At 46.6% G+C, this 26502-nt stretch overlaps 2 protein-coding genes across 2 annotated transcripts; both read left to right on the forward strand.

Annotated features, from left to right (window-relative positions):
* The first annotated feature begins 19376 nt into the window (after nucleotides 1-19376).
* Nucleotides 19377-20703, forward strand: LOC144120351 (uncharacterized). Its single transcript, XM_077652717.1, has 5 exons — nucleotides 19377-19515; nucleotides 20059-20140; nucleotides 20223-20312; nucleotides 20395-20558; nucleotides 20698-20703. Exons 1-5 carry the CDS (start codon nucleotides 19387-19389, stop codon nucleotides 20701-20703), a joined length of 471 nt encoding a protein of 156 aa, XP_077508843.1. The 5' UTR covers nucleotides 19377-19386.
* Nucleotides 20643-22162, forward strand: LOC144120352 (uncharacterized). Its single transcript, XM_077652718.1, has 4 exons — nucleotides 20643-20900; nucleotides 21043-21412; nucleotides 21488-21652; nucleotides 21968-22162. Exons 1-4 carry the CDS (start codon nucleotides 20764-20766, stop codon nucleotides 22160-22162), a joined length of 867 nt encoding a protein of 288 aa, XP_077508844.1. The 5' UTR covers nucleotides 20643-20763.
* Nucleotides 22163-26502: the final 4340 nt, after the last annotated feature.

Below are 26502 nucleotides of genomic sequence, written 5' to 3' on the forward strand. Positions count from 1 at the left end.
CAGTAAATATGTCTCGAATATTTATTTAATCGCGATCATGTTGTCTGAGGTCTCAGTGCAGTTTGTGTGTACTCCTGAATGGGCATGAGTTTTAACGCGCTAGCGCTAAAAGCTTCGTTTACCGGGAAATCAGGGGCCGGCGTGGTGATCGAAAAATCACCGGAATTGCTCTCGCAGGTGGTCTTCAGAGAGCAAATTTGAAGGCAGGTGGGACATCTAGGTTACGTGACGTTTCGGCATCATCACAACCTGCCCACTGAATATTGGGAAGATTGTCGACCGGTGCAGATGGCAGTCACATTAATGACTGCTCGCTCGCAAATATCAACCTGGGTCGCACAAGGCCCAAAGCTGGGAGCACCTGCCATCGCAGAGCAGTGACACATTGCTTCACCACTACGCCAGGAGGGGTATGATAACCCCCACGGTTCTATGAATCTATACAATGACATTTACATATATCGCGTCATGGCCTTACAACGAAGCTTGTGGCCGCTTGAAAATTTATTGCGTTGAAGGTAATTCTGAGCTTCACATGCTTTCATACCCAGATTCCGCATAGTCTTTTTTTTATCGAGGGGTGCTGTCGGGCTTATGCCAGCTTCTGATATGCTTTTTCTGATGTTCCTTTTCCTCTTTTTCCGTCTTCGTTCATTTAATATATTCACCATTACTTTATACCGAGCTGACCTGCTTTTCCTTCTTGATTTTTGTTTGTTGCCTTTTCTGTTTTGTTCTTTTAACATATTAGAAGAGTGTTGAAAAATTCTGTTTATGACCACCTTTGTTTATCGGATCACTTCAGATAAACTATTGCATTTCTCGAAGTACCCGCTGTCAAGCACTCTTTTTATCTATTTATTGAAGCCTACAATAGCTCCGATTAATTCACAACTGCATTTCTGTACGTGCATACCTGCGACAGAAGTAACATTTCGCTTTTAACTCTATGAAGTACTCTCTAAGATTGCGTGTACAATGTTACTACAGAGCTTAAAATCCAGATGCGGCAGTAAGCCACAGTTTATATGGATGCACCCACGATAATGTCCAGAAGTACGCCAGTATATATAGTTTCACAAAATGTGGTTCAACATTGACGAGTTTTCTTGACAAATTATTGGTGATAGCAATTTGAAGTATAATATGTGTAAGCTAGTGTTACAAGTTGAAATAGGCCCTGCGTTTCATTCGTTAAACAGCAGAAAATATCTGCATATGGTTGAATGGCACTGTTTCTTTAAGGCGGTAATGTTGGTGAGTACAAAGTGTAGTTTTGTGCTTCGGGGCCAATGAAGTATGGAACATTACCTCAAGCGATAAACAACGAACCATAACAGCCACAGGTTGTTACTTGTATGCCGTGCAGTATACGCAACATTTTGTCGATGTATACGCAACATTTTGTCGACTGCAGGTTGGGCGTGTATGAACTGCTTTGTGCGGCCAAAACACCTTCACATTACAGTAGCACATCCAGCTTGGAAGGCTATTTCACTCTACGATGTTGCATAATTTTTTTGGCTCTAGGTAGCATATGTGAGTGGCTTTCTAAAAGTGATCGCGTCGAGATTAGGCTAAAATGCATGCCTTCTTACAGGCCGCTTACGAGTTCTTCATTGGTTTCAGTCACCATACACTTTGGTATGCACGCGAACATTCACCATGGGTCATTAATTTCGTATCTCAATTTTAATCGAATTCGGGTAGTAGACGGCTCGTAATTACTGTCGACGGCTTGGTATTTTTTCCAACCCAATGCAATCAAATATTCTGATCGATGGAGCCTGACGCACAGTATATTTAACCTGATCGGCTTGGTGGGATCAGATGCGTGCTAGCACATAAAAGGTGTTCATACTTTTCAATTTCATACGTTCGTGTCATTCCTCTGCCCAAGAGCGTAAGTAAAACCAAAGCGTCTCCCTTCAGCGCGCCGGTTTGTGTAGTGATAAGTGTGCTCGCTTCGCACCGTGTGGCCCTGGTTTCGAATCCCGCTTGTGTCTACAGATCTGTTCGATGGCGTTGACGTTGTGTATTTATAAGTGCATGCGTTCATGGTGTCTGTGTATAGCGATACTTGGCTGCAGCAACGCTCAGAAATCAAAGGAACAATTGTTTTTTTTTGAAAAATTTACTGGTGGCCCGCATAAATGCGGTGCCGCTGAGCGAGCCGCACGGCTTAAAAAGCCTGTCAAATTTGACCTGTTTGTATAGCGCACAAAAATGTGCGCATAATTACGTGGCCGCTAAGAATCCCTGCCGCATAGAACTGCTCTGGTAACCCCCTCTCCCCCCCCCCCCCCCCTTACGCTGTGCGCCGCGCAGACCTCTTGCTTAGAGGCGTTCTATAGTTTTACCCGATTGCCGCGTCGACGGCGCGCGCTCGATGCCGGACTTGACTAAGAGTGTACGGCATCACGTGCAGCCTCCTGAAGATGCTTGATAAGGGCGAATCATGGACGGGAAGGACGTGACTAGCTACCTTCGAGCAGCCACTGTGGCCAAGTCTTCCAGTCACAATGCTGCAGTTGTTTATCTGAAAAATTCGTTCTGGGCACATATATATCCCTTAACTGCGGGAAGGCGAAAGCCGTTTGCGACTCATTGCACTGATTTGAATTTGCCGCACTTGAATTCTTTCCACGACAGAGAAGAGGAGCAGCTGGCGCGAGCGTGTCAGAGAGATCACGTGACATCATAAGGTCACGTGATCTGAAGGTCACATGGCCTAGGTCACGTGACCTAAAATTTAATGGACGGACACCAGTATGAGCCAGTAAAGGCTATTGCCTTAATAAAGTGCTGCCACGCAGTGGGGTGAAGCCGTGGAACACAATGTGACGCAGCCTCGGTGTCAGACGTCGAACTCGCTGGCCGGCTAGGAACATGCCAAACAACCTAATGACCCCTACGAGCATCACCACGCACACTCTGACCCTTGCTGAGAAGAAGCTTGCAGATCACTTCCCTGTTCCTGTAACTGAGGCCCACGCTGCTTTTGATTAGCCTCTTGAAAAGGGCCCCGCGTCGTGCGGTTCTCACGCGGTAGCAGTGATCCACGGGTATGCCATGCACTGCCGTCGCCGATTTCCTTCCCAGCGCAAATGGGATGCGTCGAGGTTTTGAGGCGGTTTCGCCGCCTCATCGCAGACAGATGTAAACGCAGGTGAAAAAAGTTATTCCTGCCGACCTCCGAAAAGCCAGTATTTGTGACGCTAAATTTGCATGGCCCTGTGTCTTGCCGGAGACAGGTGCACCTCCACGGACTTTTTCCGCAGCGAACGCCTTCATGTTTAATGAGTGAATCGTTAAATGCGTGAGTAAAGCTCAGTACATTCCGAGTAGATGCCTCCGTCCGAAAGGAGGATAGTCATTCCGCGCTCTTCTAGTCCTTATGGTCATTTCCCCTTAAGTCTGCTTGTGAGCGGAAATGCGAAAGCTTTTCCCTGTCCTCTTTTTCTCCCACTATTTTCATTTTTATTTTATTTACTTTATATATTTCCTTTAATTTTTTTGTTCCCCTTCATTTCTTTTTCATATCTGAAATTTTTATTCCCTTCCTTCTTATCTTACTTATTGTTTTTGTTTTTGCATTTTTTTAATTCTTCACGTATTTTTTGTTCCTATTTCTATTTGTTTCTGTTTTATTGACAGGTGGAGCGGACACTTCTTGTACATGTTTCCTGCGCACAGGTCTTGCGTCCACTCATAGCCAAGAAATACTTTCGCCTTAAAAAACCTCGCGCTTTTTGTGTGTCTTAATTCTTAAATGCGTTGCCGTCAAATGCATCCTGTCTAAATACAAATTATAAACTAAAACAATTGCGTTCATCTGTTTTCACCTGACCTTTCAATTGTACGTTGAAAATTTTTGCTATGCAGTCATTCCAGCCTCTCTCATCTCGTCAGCCCTTTCATGGTGACTTTCGAGGCGTAAGCATTTCTTGGCTCATAAGTGGCCTGGACGGAAACTGTACACGGACTTCAGAATAACGGCCTGAGGGGCACCGCAGCCGTGGCGTTGAGGTAGAGTGCCCGCCTCGGCTGCGGTAGGTTGCGGGTTCGACTCCCTCTACCGCCGGCCCAACAAGTCCGTTTGTTCTGACATGGGTACCAGCGTCACTCCCGGCCAGGCGCTTGGCTGTCAGGGGTGTGAGACGATTGGAGAAGGAGCCCGGGCCTACAAATCCCGTCGCCATTTGTGAGCACTCGTTGTCGTCGTGGTTAGTCCAGTTGATTGCGCCGTTGCTAATCGACGATTAATGCCGCTGCTGCCCGACGCCTGAGGGGCGCGTTGCTGCATGATGAAATGGACGGCGGCGCAACTAGGACACTAATAAGAGAGGCGCATATGGTGTGCCTCTCTTGTTAGTGTCCTTGTTGCACCGCCGTCCATTTCATTGTAGATGAATGCCTGTGGACGGAAGATGTCCGGACGAACTATCACTCATTAGTTGTCTAGCAAATGAAATGTAAAACTTCATTACGCAGCAGTTCTTAAGCAGAGCACATGGAATGTATAAAAACCAGAACTTAAAAATAAAAACAATGTTAACATTAAAAATGTGCATAAAAATAAAAATAGAAAATAAACAAAAAAGAGATATAAACAATAATAAAACAAAACTGCAGAAAACTATAAGGATGAAAACTGGAGGGAGAAAGAGCACAGGGGAACGCTTTCGCATTTGCGCTCAAAAGCTGACACGTGCAATCCTGTTATTTTTTTCCTGTGCGTTTAATCCTCTCTAAGTGTTGACATACTGTTGGTGTTCATGTGGTTGGATGCATCTGGCTGTTTTTCTAATTACCTGTCAGCACTGCGAGTTTAATTTACGTCTTTCTGACGTACTCGTATGTGAGCTTTTGGCATTTATTTATCCTCCCTCATTTCTTTGAAGCACTGCACGCGACTTTTCGCTCTCTTCCAGGCGCTGCCGTACAAGCCCAAGAAGGCTTTAACAGGTCGGAACGTTTAAACTGTTCTCCAAAGTGGGAAATTGATTTAATGATTGATTGATTGATTGATTGATTAATTGATTACAGCGCCCTTGGAAAGCCATCTTCTGTCTCAGGGTCGGGGGAATCCCCCGTGACGTAGCGCGCACCGTGTCTGGTGCATGAGCGCCGTACCAATAGAGACATGCAGCACGGGACTTCGCCTGCTATTTTATTCCAAGAAAAACGGCTACATATCATTTCTTCTTTTTTCTTTAAGCGAGAAGACGGGCAAGCAGTAAATACAGATAGACAAGTTTTATGGTGCCTGAAATCTTTGCACTCATTTATTTGAGAATGTTTGAAGTTTTCTTTTACGTGCGTTATTGTCATCCATGACATGAGAAGTGCGCAAACCGAGATGACGGGCAAAGAACAGACACAGACCCCACAGGAGAGAACTTTCGACTTAAATATTCCCAGACGACCCAGGCAAACATCACATCAAAGGACTGACAAGGGCATGCGCCATAAAAAGCTCTGGAAAAAAGAACAAGAGAGTAAAATGTTGAATCAAAGGTTTTCGGAACTTATGAAAGCCATCTCCATTTTGGACAGGAAGATAGGAGTGCTGACATATTTATCGCGAAAACCAGTGACCCGCGCAATTCTAATATTTTGCGATTGAACTTATCTCTGCTTTTGTCTAAGATTGAGCGTTTATCCAGTAAGGGGCTCACAGCCACAGTTCTTAGAGTACAAGGCTGTATTAGTGTCATAGTACGTCTTTGTGTTTTGGAGAGTGCGTTTCTGCCCCAGATTTTTCACGACATGCCTTGATGTAGACACTCTTTCCCAACAATTTAATGAAAATCACGTGGTAATAAGTTCAGAAGGTACAGAAAAAAAAATGGCGCGGATTCAACCCGGCAGAACCTAGCTTACAGAGCGGAAGACCTGCCTCCCGTTCTTCTTCGGTTTCTGCTTCAACCTTAGCACGTGTCTTGGCTCAAACCTTCGCCAACGTGCCCTGTCGACTCGACATTGTTGATGATAAAAATGATCTGAATCATTCAGCCGTCTGCGATACACAGCCGAAGCACTGGTTCCAGCGCGAGACTCCTCCATGGCTACCTGTGAATGTCAAACAACGCTTCGCTCTTTTTGTTATCCGATCAGGTGAACGGCGAGTCGCGTGGTCCAGCGAAACCGTGAGGTGAGCCTGGAGTCACGTTATTGAACACAGTTGCGAAGGCGAGCTAACGCCGCCGGCTCGGCTCCGTGCGCCACAATTGTGCCGAGGCGCGGTGAGCCACATGGTGGGAGGTCAGAGCCACACCCTCGCTTCACCGCTTCAGGCTCATTGTTCGGACCGACATTACCTTTAGGTTTTGCATGGAAGGATTACAGCTTCCGCTCTAAAAAAATTCGTGCTTTGTGGGCGGTTACGGGCTCCTGACGGTAGCAAATGTCGACTACAAAATCTGTGCCAACATTTCATCAAGTCGTCTGCAAAACACGGTGTCGGCTATAAGTGGCCCTAATAAATGTGCGATTTCGAATGCCACTCCACTCAAAGTATAAATAAACATATTGCAGGTACAATGCTCGGGTTATGATCCTGCTCTCATGAGCAGCCTGCTTCACTTAAGTTGAATTTGCGAAGATATTTCATCGTGTCCAGCATTTGTTTCTATTTTCTCTTCTCGAGCGCGTTAATATTGAATTAACTGTACTTAAAGAATTTCACACAACTTCTAGTTAGGCAAGTTGGCGGAAAACATTTGTAAGAAGTAATAACGCAAAAAACAGGCACATGAAAAGGCATAGAAAGACAGACGACAAGTGCTACTCCCATCTGTTCTAATTGCTGCGAAGCTAGCAAATATAATGGAAATCAAAACATACTCAACACGGGCTACTATCTACTATACAATGTCACAATAACTAGAAATAAGTTTTCAGCAAACGTTCAAGGTACTTGATTTCTGCATTCAAGAGCTTCACAGATGGACCTATCCAACACGCATCTATCTGCCTTGTTTCTAAGCGAACTTCTTATTTGGCTAGTTGATAGTTGATCATTGTAAATTAATGGCGTCAAAAACCACAAAAACCACACATACAAACGCACGCGCACACACACACGCGCGCGCGCGCGCGCCGCGCATGCACGCACACGCACACACAGACGAGAGATGAGAACAGGACAGAGCTCCACTCACAACTGGTGGCGCTCTGTCCCGTTCTCTTCTCTCTCTCGCGTGTGTGTGTGGTTTTTGGCGCCTTTAAATTACGATGCCTGGTTTCTAATATGAAACGCTTCCAACATTTTTCGTGCCGCCGAATCCCGAATTGAGACCAAGATCCCTATCTCACTCAGCCGTGCCTTGGTTTTCTTCCTCGTCCCTTCTCTTTATTGCGTGGTTTCAAGATGCATTCTACTACTGGTCGCCAACTAGCCCGACTCCCCCTATTATACCAGGCAGCTCTCCAGTTCACACAATCGACAGCTAAATTTTCCCCTCTACTCCTTAACACGCACTTTTGCAATGTCATTCCCGGCCTTTTGGCTTGTGTCTCTTTTCTGCGGTATTATTTGGTCTAAGAAATATACTTAAACAACAACTTTTTAAAACAACATTTCGACTCGCTTGATTGTTAATGCTTGCCTCTGAGAGCGTGACTCAGTCAGGTCATCCGTGAAGGAAGCCTCTCCTATATGGCCGCTACACTTTGTGCGTTCTTTCGAGCCACATTATTGGAGTGTTCTGCAAAACGACAACATCGGTGGCTTTGCTGCCTGTGGAAGTCAAGTAAATGTGCTTGCCTATGATAATTTTGCGTTTTTCAGTATTGATAATAGGAGTGACGAAAATGTAGCCGCGATTGAAGTGTTCGGCACTGTATCTCGGCTGAGGTGAATTGCTCTAAACGTTCGAGTCCGTGGTTCGCTTTAAGTGGCCGCATTCCACCTCAATACGCCGGTATAGAATGGCTTTATGTCCCCCCTGATCTCAGTGTTCAGGTTCACGCATTCAAACAAAGCACACAATATTACAGGGAGCCGGTCCCAGCCCTTCAGAGTCGTGCTCAGAAGTTTAATGAGCAATGCTATTCAATTCTACGTCCAGCCCAGGCTTTTAACATGTTTCTGGAAACAACAATATATTAAGTTGCATTAGACACTGTCGCGAGTTTGTAACGCGCACCCGACTCCAGAAGGAGAACGCTATCGCGCGCAAGTTTGAACAAGATCACCGACAGATCAAACAAAACGAAACGAAGCCGTGTTTATAATTTGAAGAAGGAAAAGAGCTAATAAGAAACGAAAACACAAAAAACACACCCTCAACACGCATACAACACTACAGGTTATATGAAAGGGTTCACCAGATTTTTAGCGCCTCCGGTGAAGCGGCGATACCTTGTAGACAGGATGGACGTGGGTGGAAGAACTGCGACGAGTCGCTGGCGTTGCGTCAACGGAAGCGGCGGAAGAGAGCCCGATGGTAGTAGGGGCGGGGAGGGCCACAGGAAGACGCAGGTAGACTCCCGTCAGCATCCCCAAATCATAGGAGCAAAGCAAAACCGTAGCCAGGACCCGTCGACGGCGTGCCAAAACGCCTTAAGCTTAATGCATGCTATCCTAGGGAGCCTTTCGGCAGCACAGACCCTCCATCCATGAGCTGCCACCTCTGCGCATGAAAGAGACGCAGGAGGTTGCGTCGGTGATCCAAGGTAGGTCCCCGGCAGCGCGGACCCAACGTCCGACAGCTGCCACGTCCACGCTGGAATAACCCGACCTCCGCTGCGCTGTCTTCCTTAACACCTCGATTTTCTGAAAAGTCAGCTCTCCGCTCCTCGTGCTCGCTACGCTCTCCGTCGCCCTCGCATCGCGCACAACATTCGCACGCGCAACGCTGGGCTGGCGCGCGCAGCGCTCCGCTGTTGGCGCACTGCCGTCCTAACTCAAAACTCCCCCGACTATTTGCTGAGCACATCACAGACACTGCAGACACTACATCCAAAGCCAACAAAACGTTTGTGACGTTAACGTTATCCTCCAGTTTCGAGACAATATGATGAATGGGAATTTTTTATTGCGTAGGGGTCTCTGCTTCAAAAGAGCGTCATGAAACATGGTATTTTCGTCTTCTCAAGGCCGGGTCAAAGGCCCATTTCCCAAGCATTTCACCCTGAAGAAGCCGAGCACTACGTCACAGGAGAGCTTGTAATCAGTGAACCATCGGTGGATACCCGGCGGCGCCGATGATCGAACCCTGCACTCCTCACATGCTCAAACCACTAGGCCACCACTGCGCTGTTTCGAAACAATGTGATGATTGAGAATTATTTACTGCGCAGGGGCATCTGCTTCCACAGAGCGTCATGACACAAGATATTTTCGTCTTCTCAATGCCGGCTCAAAGGCCCATTTCTCAAGCACATCACCCTGAAGAAGCCGAGCACTAGATCTCAGGAGAGCTTGTATTCAGTGAACCATCGGTGGATACCCGGCGGCGCAGATGATCGAACCCCGCACACTCCGCATGCTCAAACTACTAGGCCACCACTGCGGTGTTTCTAGACCATGTGATTATTGGGAATGTTTTATTGCGCAGGGGCCTCTGCTTCAAAAGAGCGTCATGAAACATGGTATTTTCTTCTTCTGAAGGCCGGGTCAAAGGCCCATTTCCCAAGCATTTCACCTGAAGAAGCCGAGCACTACGTCACAGGAGAGCTTGTACTCAGTGAACCATCGGTGGATACCCGGCGGCGCCGATGATCGAACCCCGCACTCCTCACATGCTCAAACCACTAGGCCACCACTGCGCTGTTTCGAAACAATGTGATGATTGAGAATTATTTACTGCGCAGGGGCATCTGCTTCCACAGAGCGTCATGACACAAGATATTTTCGTCTTCTCAATGCCGGCTCAAAGGCCCATTTCTCAAGCACATCACCCTGAAGAAGCCGAGCACTAGATCTCAGGAGAGCTTGTACTCAATGAACCATCGGTGGATACCCGGCGGCGCCGATGATCGAACCCCGCACACTCCGCATGCTCAAACTACTAGGCCACCACTGCGGTGTTTCTAGACAATGTGATTATTGGGAATGTTTTATTGCGCAGGGGCCTCTGCTTCAAAAGAGCGTCATGAAACATGGTATTTTCGTCTTCTCAAGGCCGGGTAAAAGGCCCATTTCCCAAGCATTTCACCCTGAAGAAGCCAAGCGCTAGGTCACAGGAGAGCTTGTACTCAGTGTACCATCGGTGGATACCCGGCGGCGCCGATGATCTAACCCCGCACTCCCCACATGCTCAAACCACTAGGCCACCACGGTGTTTCGATTCAATGTGGCGAGAAAACCAGTTAAAGCCTTTTTGTCGTGCTGAACTGAGTGTTGGGCACTTTTGTGTGTGCCAGTTAGTTGCACTTTTTTTCTTTTTCCATGAAGGTTCCCATACCATTATCCCGCTATTTTAGCAAAAAAACTTAATAAATTTCTTGGCACCTTACTAGTGTCTTCTGCTTTTACCGGGAGTCACTCTTGGATTGATGCTGCAGGGATACGCTTAAGTGAGTTCGTTGACAGTGCGTTTTTGTAATGAGTAGTTTCGTTCTTTGCGGCTTAAATATCTATACTCCTTGTATTGATTTCAGGCTATTTGCGCCTGCACAGTATCGCTCTCGATATCGCTTTTAAGGGACATTATGGGTTAACGCGAGTGCGTTAAGTGTCATTTTCACCTTGCACTAAATGATTTTTCTTTGCAACTGGCAGTGGAAAAATATTTTTGCCTTTTATTTATACTGGCATCTGTGCGATCCACCGGAAACCAACGGACACCAGTTTATTAGCCGCAAATATGGAATTTTGTTTTGAGTTCTCACAGCGCTAGATGCCCTATGGCCACCCAGCGTGAGCACGAGCGATATCACATGATTTTTCTACTTGGGTTTTTGTCTATTTGGACATCAAAGCCTGTTGTGTAAATAGTTTGTGCATATTACCTCTACCCCTATCCTGTCTTCCTGTCCACTAAACTCTTTCATTTCATTCCTCCATTCTGCCTGCTATCCTTTATTTCCACTGCCTCAGCTCAGGTGCTTCGATATCGATGGCAGATTCCGGTGCTAGCAAAATCTTAGCCTTCCTTTTTATTATTATTTTAATAAACCACAACTACTTCTTCATAGCCTGCGGAAACGAGCATATTCTACGGCAATGGTGAGCCTGTCGCATCCTCTCAAAGCAACCTCGTCATATCATGCTCCAGTGCAAGGGCACGTGTGAAGAATGTGACTGGGCGCACGATTCGCTTCGTTGTTGATATTTAAACGCCATCTTTTCAGCAGTGTTATGTGTTTGTTTTTAATTGCGTGTTGTCCATTAAGTTCTTCTAGTGCTGCCACCAGCTGGCTACTATGCAAGTAATATCTCTATATGCTTGCTCGTGTTCATAAATGAGGGTAATAAGTTCAATGTTGAAAAAACTGCACCGGCGGTCCAGTGTACAACAAAATAACCAGAAAATAAAAATAACATGCAAGACTGGTTGATTACCTAATTTGATTACTTAATTACTATTGATTACTTAATTTTAAGAAAAAAAGTAAAAAGCAGCAATGGTTTTCTTGATTTCTATTGTTCATGTGTTGTCTTTCCTTTGAGCCCTTTTAGTGACGTCGGGTATAGTTTCCTGTTTCTGTTCAATCATTATTTCCGTGCAGCTGCTGCAGCGTGGTCACCAGCTGGCTACTTTGCAAAATCGTATCTGTATATAGCTCGTTGATGTGCATAAACGTGCATAATGAATTAAATGTTTGGAAAAAAATAGATGTAGTCTAGCGTATAGCGCCCCTTGTAGATGTCACGGATCACAACAAGAGGCGGACAGTCGACGGAATCAGTCGTTCTGTAGATAAATATCACGACTGGGGGTCTTCTCCGGCTGCCAGGGGCCACGTAGCCTCGAGACGACCTCGGTACCCGACAAAAGAAAGACGTCCACTGGATCGGTACACACCAGGGCCGTGATTGTGTCAACGAACGTTTCGGCCTAGTGTTTTCAACTGTTAACTTGTTTCAATTATGTCTGTATGAAAGCCTAATGTTTCTAGGTTATACCTGTTCACCCTGTAAAATAGGAGCATCATCTAGAGAAGAGAGAATGTGGTGATTGTGTTTCGATAAGCAAATAGCTAACTGCCACGGATCTCGCCGAATAACACTCGGACCGAAAGAATGGACTAGGCGACAGATGTAGCCACACAAACGCGCATTTACTACACCCTAGGTGACACACACACTAGCACACAAAACTAACAAAACTAACACAAAACACAAAGACTATAAATACACGCGACTCGGGAACACTGCTACCAGCGTCTACTACTAGCGTTCTACTGTTAGCGGTCGGCGTTCGTGCTCACCGTTGGTTCGGTGTGGCTGCGGCGTTGTATGGGTTCAGTATCCGCCGTCGTGATGGCGTTCGACGTGCTGCGGCCGGCGTCGCTGGTGGCGTCGCTGGCTCCGTCGTATAAGCTCCCGGTCCAAGCGCCCATGGAGGTGATGGCGGTGTTGTTGGCGTTGGGGGCACCACCCGGATGGGTGGCAACACCGCTGGAGACACCCCTGGCAGTAGCAGGTGGTAGCGTCCTCAGTTCGGTTAATCCACGTCGTCTTCTTCACCCTCTTTCCTTCATAATTTTATTTTAGAGTCCCTATTATATGTGACAAGGGCACCCTCTCTCAAGGGTTTCTCTATGAAAAGCTGCTCACGGCATCCTCATCTTCAAGCCATTCAGCCAACCGACTATCTTCTGTGGCGATTCTAGGCCCAGCACACAGCGCTCCGCAGATGTCCAGCACACACCAAAAGCACACCACTCACACAGCACAACAAACTGCATTCTCGGAACATTATTACACCAGTGCCGTTGTCCGTACAGAGTCCTTAATAAACATGTTAATGCCCACAACACACTACCTTGTATACACACACAACAATAGCAACAGCAACAATCCAGAGATAGCTAGAGCCGTTTAGTTGGATCTATCTGTAGAGAGGTCTAATTTGAGACATATGACCTCCGTTTTGCCCGCAAATCTGAAAGCACCTCCCCCTTGGTTTAAAGTAGAGCTGTGATCGTCTGTCTTCAATCAAATTGGGGTTCGTTAGTACCTTACCCCATCCTGCCCTTTTCTTCCCACTGCACGGGGGAACCTCTGCAACATCATCTGTCTCCTCGGCCACTACCGAGCATGCTACCTTGGGGGCGTACCACCGTACGAGACCTCTTTCTTCATAATTCTTCAACATATTTACACGCAAATCCTTTTTTGGGTCATCTATCAATATCTCCTAATCCGTGTCATTATTCTTCCGCGTCATTCGGTAAGGGCCCTTCCACTGCATTAGTAACCTATTATGATCCGTGAATAGCAGGACGAGAGCCCTGTCACCCGGACTCAGATTTATGTGAGGGGCTTTCTTGTCATAGTATACCTTATAGCGTTCGCGCGCCCTTTCCAGGCCTTGATGTGTCAGTCTGCATGTTTCCTCCAACTTGTCCCGCAACTCAAGAACGTATGTGTATGTTGTCTTTAGATCTTATGCAATCTCATTATTAGCCCACAGCTCCTTGAGTGCTGTAAGTGAACCTCTAACTGTTCTCCCATACAACATCTCGAAGGGCAAGAAACCAAGACTCGTTTGCGGTACTTCGCGGTAAGCGAACAAAAGAGCTGGGAGATATCTATCCCAATCAATAGGTCTCTCCTGGTACATTTTCTTGATCATATTCTTGAGGGTGCCATTGATCCGCTCTACAAGCCCAATACACATGGGTTGGTAAGGCGTTGTCAGTAACTGCCTTACTGACAAAAGGCGGTTAACCTCTTTCATTATTTCCGATCTGAAATTTCAGCCCCGGTCACTCAAAACTTCCCTCGGCAACCCATAACGCGAAAACATTTCCACAAGACGTTCCGCCACTTGGATACTGTCAATAGTTCTCAGTGGAATAGCTTCAGGAGAACAAGTGGCCACGTCAACCAGAGTACGAACATATCTATTGCCTCTGGTGAAACTGGAGAGATAGGCCTCACAATGTCAATGGCCACTCTTTGAAAAGGTAGGTCGATAACTGGCATCTTGCCCAAAAGTACGGGACCAACTCTTCCATTCAGAACCGCGCGCTAGCACAAGTCACATGAGCGATGAAAGCGTTTAACGTCACTCTGGAGACCTGGCCAGAAGAACTCCTCAGTGATCCTAGATACCGTTTTTTGAAAACCCTGATGTCCGGTCATAATGGCGTCATGTCTTAAGCGTAGCACTGTCTCTCTCATGGGTGGTGGAAGAAGAAGACGGCGATTAGTGGGCCGGCTGTCTGACACCGGTCCGTAATTTTCGGCTTTATTTTCTCACTTCAGAGGTTTTCCAGTCTTTGTGGCGTGTGTCCTCGACGTGCGACGACCTGGGGGTCCCTGGCCGCCGGCAAAAGCACGTCAAGCGACCTCCTCGGCGCTAAGCGCCGTATCAACGCCGACACGGAACATCACCGCTAGCTGAACTCCATGCTGCACTGATGGCAGCAGCGCCAGCGGCGGGTCCAGCGGCCCCTGTAGTTGCGGCTACAGACCAGGCCCCGCCAAACAAGAGACTGCGCGACGACCAAGCCAGCAACGAGCCTCTGACCGACCATCCAGAGGACATGGACCAAGCATCATTTACAGTTGTATCGTACAAGAAAAAGAGAGCTACCGGTGTTCCTGTAGTTTTCAGGCCCACTGAGGAAGGAGGAAGCCTATGGAAAGCCAACCCCAATATTGTGGCTTCGGCGGTTGTAGCATCGGCTCAAGAAAAAGTCCTCAGCCATCGCATTCACAAGGATGGGAGCCTGATGGTTACAGTATCGACGCTGCCCGCCGCCAACCGTCTGCTCACGGTAACTAAGCTGGCTGGAGTGGCTGTAGAGGCCAGAGTCCCATACTCTTACATGGCAAGCTATGGCAAAATACAAGATGTACCTGTCACCTACACAGACGAAGATCTGCAGGAATATCTACGCGACCAAGATGTCCTCTCAGCAAGGAGGCTAATCGCCTTCACTCCTGAGGATGGTGGAAAGATAAAAGCGGTACGCCGTCGCACAGTTATATTGGAATTCGCAAAAGATGCGCCGCTACCAAAACGAGTAACGCTGGGGTTCTGTAGTTACCCTGTAACTGAATACGTCGGAGCAGCAACTCAGTGCTATAAATGTCAGAGGCATGGCCACATATCAAGACACTGTAACGGCCCCGTGCGCTGCAAAGTGTGTGCTATCTCCCACTCGCACAAAGAATGCACTTCGAGAGCGCAACCTAAATGCGCTAACTGCGGTGGCCCACACCCTGCTTCCTATGGAGGGTGTTATAAAAAGAAAGCAGCCACAGTTGCTCGCACGGCAGAGCAAACACAAGGGAAACCCCCTAAGCGCCATGAACCACCACCTAACCCCGACGTGGTTTTCACGACTACGGCGGCTCTTTCCGAGAATCAATCAACACAGCGTGGCAGAGCAGCTGACAAGGCCTACGCAGATGCGGTAAAAAAGAAGCGTGGGAAGTCCGTTGGTTCTTCTCCTTCATCAAAGCTACTGCAACGCACTACACAAGACCCGACAAACAGCGTCGCTTGCTCTGACCCTAGGGCGCCACAACATGACAAGATCAGCGGCAGGCAGCCAACCGGAAGCTCTGAACAAGATGTCACATGCCTACTGATTCCGATGCTGTTTGCAGCCATCAAGGCTCTTATCCGTGCAAACCCCTCGTCAGGAAGACTCCCAGAAGTGGAAGCTGTCCTTGCAATGGAGCCGTTGATGTCGGTCTCCTACGATCCGCAGGTGCGTAATACCACACTTCAGTAATCATGGCTTCCACAGCGAGAACTTCACCGCAGCTGACAATCCACAGCATCTTTCGTACATGCACCATTTTCCAGTGGAACGCTCGCGGGCTACGCTCTAAACTCTCAGATTTCCGACAGCTCGTGCGAGCGTACCGCTTCCCCTTCATAGTCATCTGTGAATCACGCGTCGAGGAAACTTTCCGACTCAATGGATACTATTTCCATCATTCACAACGACCAGATAACGTCAGCAGATTGCTGATAGGCTTTCGCAAGGATATCCCGGCCTCACCGGTTGATGTCCCGCCTCAAAGCGAAAATGAATACGTATGCGCTGTCACAGTTATTGCCGGACAACAGTACACTCTGATTGGAGTATATCTTGAGCCAGGCACGCCATTTGATGCTTTGAGACTTGAAGACTTGATAGCAAGGACGCCCTCTCCGCATATTATTTGCGGAGACTTCAATGCTCATAATGAAATTTGGAGCAGCTCACATACATGTGCCCGAGGTGCCAAGCTTGCAAAACGTCTCTCCAAGCATTCAGTTCAGCCATTAAATGACGGCAGCATCACCCACCTCTGAGTCCCGACGACTGCCAGCAGCATCGACGTGACATTTGTCACAAGTTCATTCGCCCACAACTTTGGCTGGTGCACTGATTTGGAGACACGTGGAAGCGACCATTACCCAATCCTCATATCGGCTTTCCATGCGCAGAGGAACCCAAAGAAATTCCTTATAAAATCTACAGACTGGGACGCATACAAGGACGCTGTAAGCAGAGGAGTTGCTGCGGCAACTTGCAATGAGGAATTAGCATCGACAATTGCGTATTGCCCGAGGGCGAGTACACAACTTACAGCTAAAAATGGTAACCTACCTTAAAATGATGACGCATTCCAAAGGCTTTGCGCTATACGCAGGCGAGCTGAAAGGAAAGCTCTGCGCACAAAAAGCCTCGATGACCTACGTGCATGCCGACGGGCACAACGTCACATTCGACGCTACATGGATAAACTCAGTCGGCAAAAGTGGCGTGACTTTTGTTCTACGCTGGATGTGCGCAAACCAGTAACCAATATTTGGCGGATAGTTAGATGTATGCGCACGCCACTTAAACAACTCCACCCCTTCGCTGCACTCTCCCTTCACGAACAAAAATCTATAAAAGAAGTCTCAGAAGAATACTGCAAGCTGCTGTCGGCAGGGTCAGGGCATTCGAGAGTCTCCGCAGATGGTCAAACAGGCATCCCAAAGGCGGCAGTGCCAGCGTTAGACCTGCCTTTCACAATGGAACAACTATCCACAGCTATCGCGGAGACAAACAGGCACACGTCTCCAGGTCATGATGAGGTGACCTATGACGCCATTGCAAAGCTACCCCACACCTCCCGTCTTCGACTCCTGGAGTATTACAATTCTTCCTGGATGGCTGGTGAGGTCCCCACGGAATGGAAGCTGGCGAAAATCGTGCCCGTTTTGAAACCCTGTAAGCAGCCAACAAGCTACGCATCATTCCGGCCCATTGCCCTACTGAGCTGCGTAGGTAAGCTCATGGAGCGCATGATCTGCAAGCGCATAACTTGGTTCCTAGAAAGCCGAAATGAGTTCCCCCAAGAAATGAACGGGTTCCGTCAAAACAGGTCTGCGACTGACAATATCATCGCCCTCGTCTCATCAATTGAGGAGTACCTTCATGCTGGGTATATCCCAACAGCCGTTTTCCTAGACATCAAGGCCGCTTTTGACTCCGTCTTTCACCATGCAATTCTCGCAGCCTTTGGCAGTCTTGACCTCGGAGGAAGGCTATACAAGTGGTTTGGGCATTATTTAAAAGAACGACAAATTTTTATTACCACTCCAAACGGTCCAACACGCTTTCACGCAGTGGAGAGGGGCGTACCACAGGGAGTGGTGCTCAGCCCTCTCCGGTTCAATATTGTCCTTATTCACATAAGAAGACACCTTCCGCGAGGGGTCCGCATAACAATTTATGCTGATGATATCTGCATCTGGACCGCGTCACGTTCGCGCTATATTACCCAGCAACGTCTTCAGAGAGCACTATTGCACATTTCGATGTACCTGGCTTCCAGAGGTCTTCGTCTCTCGCCAGAAAAGAGTGTTGCAATGGCGTTTACAAGAAAAACGATGACCCGATATCCGCTGCTCCTAGGCGGACGATCGCTGCCATATGTACGATCTCAGCGATTCCTGGGTGTTGTAATCGACTATAATCTGTCATGGTCACCTCAGATAAAAAAACTCCGTGCGAGGATTACTGCAGCATCGCAAGTGTTCAGGTTCATGGCGGGAACAAGGTGGGGTAGCAACTGCCGATCAATGCTTCTGCTTGAAAAAGCCTACGTTGAAGGAACCTTGCGCTACTGTCTACCAGTGCTTCAAAGATTATCTACATCAAGCAATAAGACTCTCAATTCCGCACGGAACAACTGCCTGCGAATATGTTTTGGCCTCCCAAAGGGTTCCTCTGCATCAGGAACAGTAGCGGAGGCAGGATGTCTCCCACTAGAGGTAATTGCCGCCCAGGAAACTATGCGTACCCATCTCCGCCATGTCCTGCAAGGGAAGAAGCACTTCCTACACCGTGTCCACCTAACTCACAGCAACTCTAGCTTTGGCCAGGCAGTGCAGCTCCTGCCCCTTCCTACTATTAATCAGCCTCAGAAACTACTACCTCTGGCCTTTCCTCCATGGACACTCTCTCCTCTAAAGGTGAAGAAGTCTGTTCCAGGTGTGAATGCAAAGAGCCGCATTCCACAGGCAGCACTTCTGCAAGCTACTCTCGCCTGCTTAATTGAAGAGTATACGCAGCACACCCATATCCATGATGGTTCAACTACTAAAGAAACTTCTTCTTGTGGCCTTTATGTGCCCTCAACAGCCCATTCTCTTTCTTACCGGCTGCAGCGGAGGACCTCCTCTACAACAGCTGAGCTTCACGGCATTAAAGGGAGACTGAGGCGGTTTTCAAATCTGCTAACCTTCTAGGCTTTTGAAGTATACTCATTGTTGATCTTGCTTGTGAAGTTATTTTTTCAGTTGTTGCAAAAGCATCGCCACAATCACAGATTGAATGCGCGCCGTTCAAATCTCCCGCGTCCCGAGAGAGCGCAGGAGAGGAGAAAAGCAGAGAGGAAAACCTCCTCCTTGTCGGCCCGTGTGACGTCATTTTGAGGAGCCGGAAACCCTCCGAGTCACCCGAACGTGCTTTCAGCGCGCGTTGCTCCTCGTGTTGCCTGCGTTGTGGTCGTAATCCCAAAGTGTTTCAGCCAAGTTTTCAGCATCCGACCACGTGCAGCCATCTAACATGAGGTACTGGTGTGTGTTCGGGTGTAGGAGCACCTACGGCCGTGACGATGTCGTCTTCCACACTTTCCCGAAAGATCAAAAGCTCGCAGCGCAGTGGGTCGTTGCTGTGAAGAGGGAGAATTTCAAGCCGACCAAAGCAGGCGTACTCTGCTCGAAGCACTTTCGTGACAGCGACTACGTGCAGAGCTTGTCCCTAATGCGATCGCTAGGGGTTTCTGTCAAAGGGGCACGGCTGAACCATGACGCGGTTCCTTCACTATTTTTGCACAAAAGAAGCATGCCACCACCGCCAAGAAGTGCATTTGCTAAAAGAAGGAAACATGAGGTGAGTGCTTCTACTTCCGATTTTAAATTCATTACTCTGCGGCAATTCTGGTCTCATTTGCGTGTGGAGCTTTGCATGAAGCGTTGACCGCGAGGAGCGCACGCGGAGAGCGATCCCGCGATGGTACGGGCACAGCGCCGCGCGGCTGTACTCGGGTTTCCTTTTCTCGCGCAAGGGGATATGCTATAGAGACCCCTGCGCTAAACGCCACTTACTCGTCAATGAAACACTGCTGATGGTTCCTCGCATGCAGACGGGACGGGAAATTATAATGGTAATGGTCTTGTCCATGCGCACTGGCGCCTCGCTATTCCCCTATTTCCGTAACCGATAGCTTCACACTTTTCAAATCTGTCCAATTCCGATGTGGTTATGCAAATGCGATAAGTCGGCAGGCGTCATAGTATTCTTACAAGGTAAACATTCATTTCGATGATCGCCAAACAGCCGAGAACGACTTCACATACGCGGTTTTCTTGCTTTGATAGAAACATTTTCAGTAAAGAGCAATTCAGTAATTCAGTACACTTTTTATCCTTCCAGGTCCTTGCAGAACTGCTTGGAGAAGGATCAAGCGTGGAAAAACTTGATCCAAAATTGGGCAGTCCCTCTGGTAGCCCAACAGGTAATGACGCTACATTCAGTCTGAACATTTAGTTGTGCATGCCTATACTGTGCATCAAATCATGTCTCAGTCTGTGTTGCAGATGTCACAACAGAAGCTGGAGCAGATCTTTGTGCAATGCGACATGAAAACTTCGGCGTGGAAAATTCACTAAGTATCCTCGCTCTCACTGGTAATGGTCAATCTTCAGCAAGCAGAGTAATGCAAGGCATTGACGCCTTACACATTATATGATAACCAGCTCATTATTGCAGATTCAGCACATGATGCAACGCTGGAGGTCAAACTGACAGAGTCTTGTGAGGGAAGACACAAGTCTGTCCAAGCAACGATGCGGCCAGCGACAAAAAGCACAGCTGTACAGGCATGTGTGAAAAGAAGCATGGCATCACACCACTCTCAGACAAAACCACACGCTGTATCTATCGGTATGTGCCTCCACAATCAGCGTACATTTTTTATGCATGCATTTGTACAATAATGACGGGGAAGGGGGCAAAGCGCTATAGAGGTTTTCAGTTGTACTAAAATTTCCGCATATTCTATGTTGCGTGCAGTGGTAACAACTACTAAATGCAGCTGCACATATCACATGATTTTTAGGCATTCAGGTTGGCAGCCCCATGATAAATGTAGCCACTCAAACGACCATGCCAATCCAAAGAGAGGCCATTGAAAAGGATGACAGCACAGAAGACGAAGGTGGAGATGAGGACTACGATGATGAGGACTACACTCCATGCGAAGAATTTGAAGAGAAGTATGCGATTTATTAACAGTATGATAAAAACCTGTTTGCCCTACTTTTACTCTGGTGCCATAAACATTCACTCATGTTTTTCATGCAAGGTAGCGTGTTTAGGCTGTCCAGTGCGATTGAAAATTTGTCCATTCTCTTCCAGGCACGGATGTGTCGGAAACTCCCCAGATGAACCCGGCAACAAAATTTTTTTGGTGCAGGAGAAGTACCTTTGGAAGCTTTTCCAGCTATGCACAGAGTGCCTCGCACCTCGTACAGTCAGATTCGAGTGTGAAGGCACACTTCTAGAAGTTTATGGGGAGTGTGCATCTGGCCATTTTGTTTACTGGTGTAATCAGGACGTCGAAAAACAGCAGCCGATGCTCAACCTGCAGCTTTGCGCAGCAGTTCTCTTCTCTGGATGCAACCCCACAGCTACACTGAGAATGCTGGCTTCAATTGGTGTACCGGTTGTGAGCAACAGGACATTTTTTGCAATCCAGCGTTCATATCTGTGGCCTGCAATTGACAGGGTAAGGAGTCATTGTGAAGAAGTTTCCAGCTTTCTTTGCATGGTCAAGGTCCAATGCGCACTGTTTTGTTTTCAGGTTTGGAAAGAAGAGCAGAAAAGTCTGCTGCAAGAGCTGCAAGGCCAACAGGTGAACCTTGCTGGAGATGGACGGGCTGATTCACCAGGATTTAGTGCTAAATATGGCACGTATACTCTGATGGACGTTGAACGCCACAAAGTCTTGCATTTTGAAGTCGTGCAGGTGCGTTTCCACTTTGCTACAAACGCGTTCTGTAAATTTCTATAGCTCACTAATGCCGCCAAATGAACTGTAACGCAACATTTAAATATCATGACTTCTTTCTACAGCACATGCATTATCATTGGCTTAGCCTTGAATCCCCGTGCTGGTAGATGAAGCATCAGCACAGCACTACCATTGTTAGAAATACGAAGATTTATTTTCTTAAAAATAGTTTCAGCTAGGAGGAGAGACCTCAATGCATGCAGTCTTTTTTCATTGATTGGTAGACACGCTACACATCACTCAATATCCTTTGCCATTATCATACCACAGTCCAATGATGCTGGCGGCAGCTGTCGCATGGAGTTAGAAGGCCTGAAACAAGGCCTTGCTTTTCTGGAGAGTGAGAGCATCAAGGTAGCAGTGCTGGTGACCAACCGTCATACACAGATCAAGTGCTTTCTCCGCAACAACAAAGCTGCAATCGCCCATGAGTTCGACGTGTGGCACATGGCAAAAGGTATCTAGCAGCTGCGGCTTTATGGTGGCTGATAAAGTGTTATTTTCAGCATATTAATGGAATATATTACATTAGTCCTATTTTTTAATATGCATTTTAGGTATCACCAAGAAACTGCACACAGCTTCAAAACAAAATAACTGCAAGGAACTTGCACCCTGGATTAAGTCTGTGTGCAACCATCTGTATTGGGCGACAGCATCTAGCGAAGGCAAAGCAGAACTCATTGTGCCCAAATGGCTGTCAGTTCTTAACCACATAAGGGACATCCACACACACGACCAGGCATCGTTCCCCACGTGCTTGCACGGTGACATCGGACCCAAGCAGTGGCTCAGAGAAGGTATGTTACATTTTGTAATGAAAATATGTGAAAGGCCCTAGCGAAGCATTATTAGGCACATCTAGGTATGATATATAAAGTAACAAAATTCCAATAAGAGAGGGTTTCAGGTACGAAGACATAATCTCTAGAGTACTATTCACTGCGTGTTTACAGGAGGTATTCACAGACCTCAAATGAGAGCTGGCGATAAGAGTTAATGAAATTTGGTGATCACGTTGCCTTGCTAAAGAACTCGGAACTCCAGAAGAGTGGAAAATGGGGCTAGTGGGTGCATGTTTGTCATTTTTCGAAAGTGCTGAAACAACACGGACAAAGAAGGGACAGACAGGGATGAGCACTTGTCCATGTCTGTTCCTTCTTTGTCCGTTTTGTTTTAACGCTTTCGAAAAATGAACTCGGAACAAACTGCAAAGCATTATCGATAACCTCGACAGGCAAAGCAGAACAGTGGGTCTAAAAACTTTATGCATAGAACTTAAGCAACGTCCAACAGTCTCTGAAGCGAGCAGTGGTTTATGATAGGCAGCGAAGCATTAAAAGTGGGAAGGGAAGAGGTCTAATTAGTGTAGGTAATGACCGCAGATCCAGACCATGTGAGTGAAAGAAACAGGATAATAAGAATAAGGACCAGTGCATTTAACAATTATGCTGAAAATTGAATGGTAATTTACCAGTATCGCTCAAGAGGAAATTATACAACAGCTGTATCTTACCAGTACTCACTTATGGTGCAGAAACAGAATTAGCAAAAAAGGTTGAACTTAGATTGAGTACAATGTTGCAAGCTGTGAAAGTGAAAAGTGTAACATTATGATATGAAGAGAGCAGAGTGGGTAAGTGAACAAACGAGTTAATGATATCTTAGTAGAAATCAAGAGGAAATGGCAGGCAATGCAATGGAGAGGCTGGACAACCTATGGTTGTTGAGGGTTCCAAGATTTTCCAAGAGGGTTTCTCTGGATTCCAAAATTTCAGCTACCTGTGCAGTGCAGCAGAATTTCAATGAAAAGCTTCATGAGCTAAGCAAATAATGGCTGTTTGTTTCTTCCATACCATTTATTACAGTGCACCTCAAATACCAATGTTTATTAAAACTATCGAAACTTATAAGATGTGCATTACTGAACGCAAGTTTATTTACAGGTGCACTGAAACACTTTTTAACTGGTTGATGCAGAGCATACAGCAAGCCGCACACTTAGAGCTTTACAAAGAGATAATAATGGCCGTTTCTTTTTAGAATCAAAGGCTTTCCAGAAGCTTCAAGACATTGCAAATTCTAAGGCCCTTCTGCAAGACATGCCGCGGCTATCTACTAGATATCAAACCTATGGATTAGAGGCTTTTCATAGCCTTCTAGTGCATTTTGCACCAAAGACCTACCATTATTCGTATTTGGGAATGAGGGCCAGGTAAGCTGTTGTCTTCTATTCTCTACTTTTACAGTCAGAAGCCATCGATATCACAAAACAATTGTGTTAAACAAAACAAATGTTAGACATGCATCTGTAGAAAAAGTGAAAGGCATGTAGGCACGTGCCGCAACTATATGAACAGGTGCCCATCTTAAATTATACTTACTGGAATTGTCAATAGCTGCATCATTTCTTATGTCGTATAAACAGAAATTAAAAACACAGTCGACCGAATCAGAAGGGGTTTTACATGCCGACACTTTGTGGAAATTTAGAGTTTCGGCTGTGTTCACCATGCAAGCACTGCATTTTCATTTTCAATCCGCCCGGCAACTGAGGCGATGCTTTGTTCTCATAGCTCTTCAAAAATAGTACTTTGCTCCTTCAGTATTTTCATCACGCGTGCACATGGTGCTTTCAAGCACTAATTGCTAACATGGTGTTGTGCTCAACTCCCATCAGTGACCTTCTTTTGTCACATGATCTTTACAGTTGGACTGTTTACATATGTTACAAGGTAACGCGTTTTCACACTGTCCTGTGCAACTTTTTCAGGACCCAACTTGCTGTACTTCACTACAACGAGAACAGTGGACGTGGTCAGGCACGCACAAAGGATGGCACACTTCGATGGTGTGTGCGTTACCCAAAGGCAGCAGGTGGTGACCCAACAGCTTGTCCAGTAAAGGAGTCACCCACTCATGGTAAGCTTGCACCACCTAGTTTATTTGGTCACGAAGAAAGTGAATATTGCACAAGCTACAAGATGAAATGCTCACACAGGCTACGTCAAACGCCTCCTTGACAAGGTTGTGGCCATGGCTGAGAGCATGCAGCCTCAGGAGAGGAAAACTGCTCCAGAATCTTGTCCACCACTCAGCAGCAGTTTTCCAAAGGCCCCAAAAGAGAAGCTGGTCGAGAAAAGAAAGTCAAGGTTCAACAGACAATGATCAGTTTCTTACCATCTGCAGAGAAAATACCGGTAAGTAGTATGGGGTTTACCGCATGTCCCAAATCTGAATGTGGCTTGATAGCCATTGTGACAGGTAAAAATGTACAGCGAAGGATGTGATGACATGCACCGTATGCTTTAATTAGAGAAAACTAGTTACCAAAATGTTTGGTTCGTCAAAAAAAAGAAAAACAGATATTACTAAACATAAGAAGGCAGAGTAGGAAAAATCATGCAGCCACTAGAAAGTATGTAGACCACTGTGCACTATACGCTGGGGATTGTGTAGATTATGAAGGAAAAAAATGCAACCTTGATAGCCACTTTAACGCCTCTATCCTTTCCTTTATGGCATTTTTTTCCTTTAGCTTTTTTTACCTCTTGCTGTTTTATTGCCATCGTTCATTTTGATTCTGTTGCATATTTTTTGAAAAGGGGGGGGGTCTGTTTTTGCATTCTTTTCATGTCAGTATGGCTATTAACCTGCTTCTCCCCTACCTGTAGGTGACAGCCTCCATGGCCAGACAACAGCTGTTTGAAGACCAAGTGTGCCATCTTCCAACCCTCCTCACTCCACTCCCCACCATAACCCCAGTCCATCCTCCTTAGAGTGAAGGGCCTATATAATCCCCGCCAATGATGACCGCACTTGACCTGACAAAGACAAGTCCTCTTGTTGGAACGTTGGTCGCTGGACTGAGGCTCTCCCTTCATTTTATTTTTTTAAGATTGAAATCTCCCATACTTTTATCTGCCATTACGAAAGAACCAATGCACTACTACCACTTATTTAGCAACCATTGCTGTCTTCTAGAAAATATTACTAGCGACAGACTGTGGTGAACACACCATACGCTATACGACAGTATCTGCGTGATCTTAAAAGCGTTATGCTTCAGCATTTCTCGACAATTTGCAGGCTAGCACGAAAGAAGACTTAATCATTTTGCTTAGTGTGCTTCATGGAATAGTCATTTGGTAAGCAGAAAAAAAAAACTTTTTTTTCTTGCCACCTTTCTGCTCTGCATTTTTACGGTAAACATGTTGCAATTTTTTGGGCCTTATTGATTGGAAGGGCAATGATGGTGAAGAAATGGACACAAGGCACATTTATAGCTAGGAGTTCAGTGTGTTGGCCCTCGACTACGGCACTTTCCACCAGACTATATACGTAGCTCAATTTTTCACAAAATTTAGTTGAACGATATTGCATCCATCATTGTATCCAGTGTTGGATGTCTATGTCTAACCATTTAACCATGCATGAACTGCAAACAGACCAACTACCTCAATCCAAAGCCACACTAGGGAGACAGCTAGATGCCAGGGCAGACTACAAAGGAAAGTTTCACCCCAATTACAGATCTTCAGAGGTGATTTTTTGTCCTTGACACAAGTAGGTTTTGCATTGCCAACAGGCTTCCAACATGGTTTTTATTTTTTCTGTGACAGTGTTTAATTTATTTTATAATTCGCACTTCTGACATGACTAGAGTTTTATTGCTTTAGTTTGCCCTTCTAAGCGTTCGATAAGCCAAACAGGCCTTCTCTCTTATTTCAGTTCCCTGAACAAGTGTCTACTGTGCATGCATCCATATGCTGCTAGCGTATAATTACTGCACAGAGCCCTCATAT

The sequence above is a fragment of the Amblyomma americanum genome, chromosome 2, assembly GCF_052857255.1.
Source record: "Amblyomma americanum isolate KBUSLIRL-KWMA chromosome 2, ASM5285725v1, whole genome shotgun sequence".
NCBI lineage: Eukaryota > Metazoa > Arthropoda > Arachnida > Ixodida > Ixodidae > Amblyomma > Amblyomma americanum.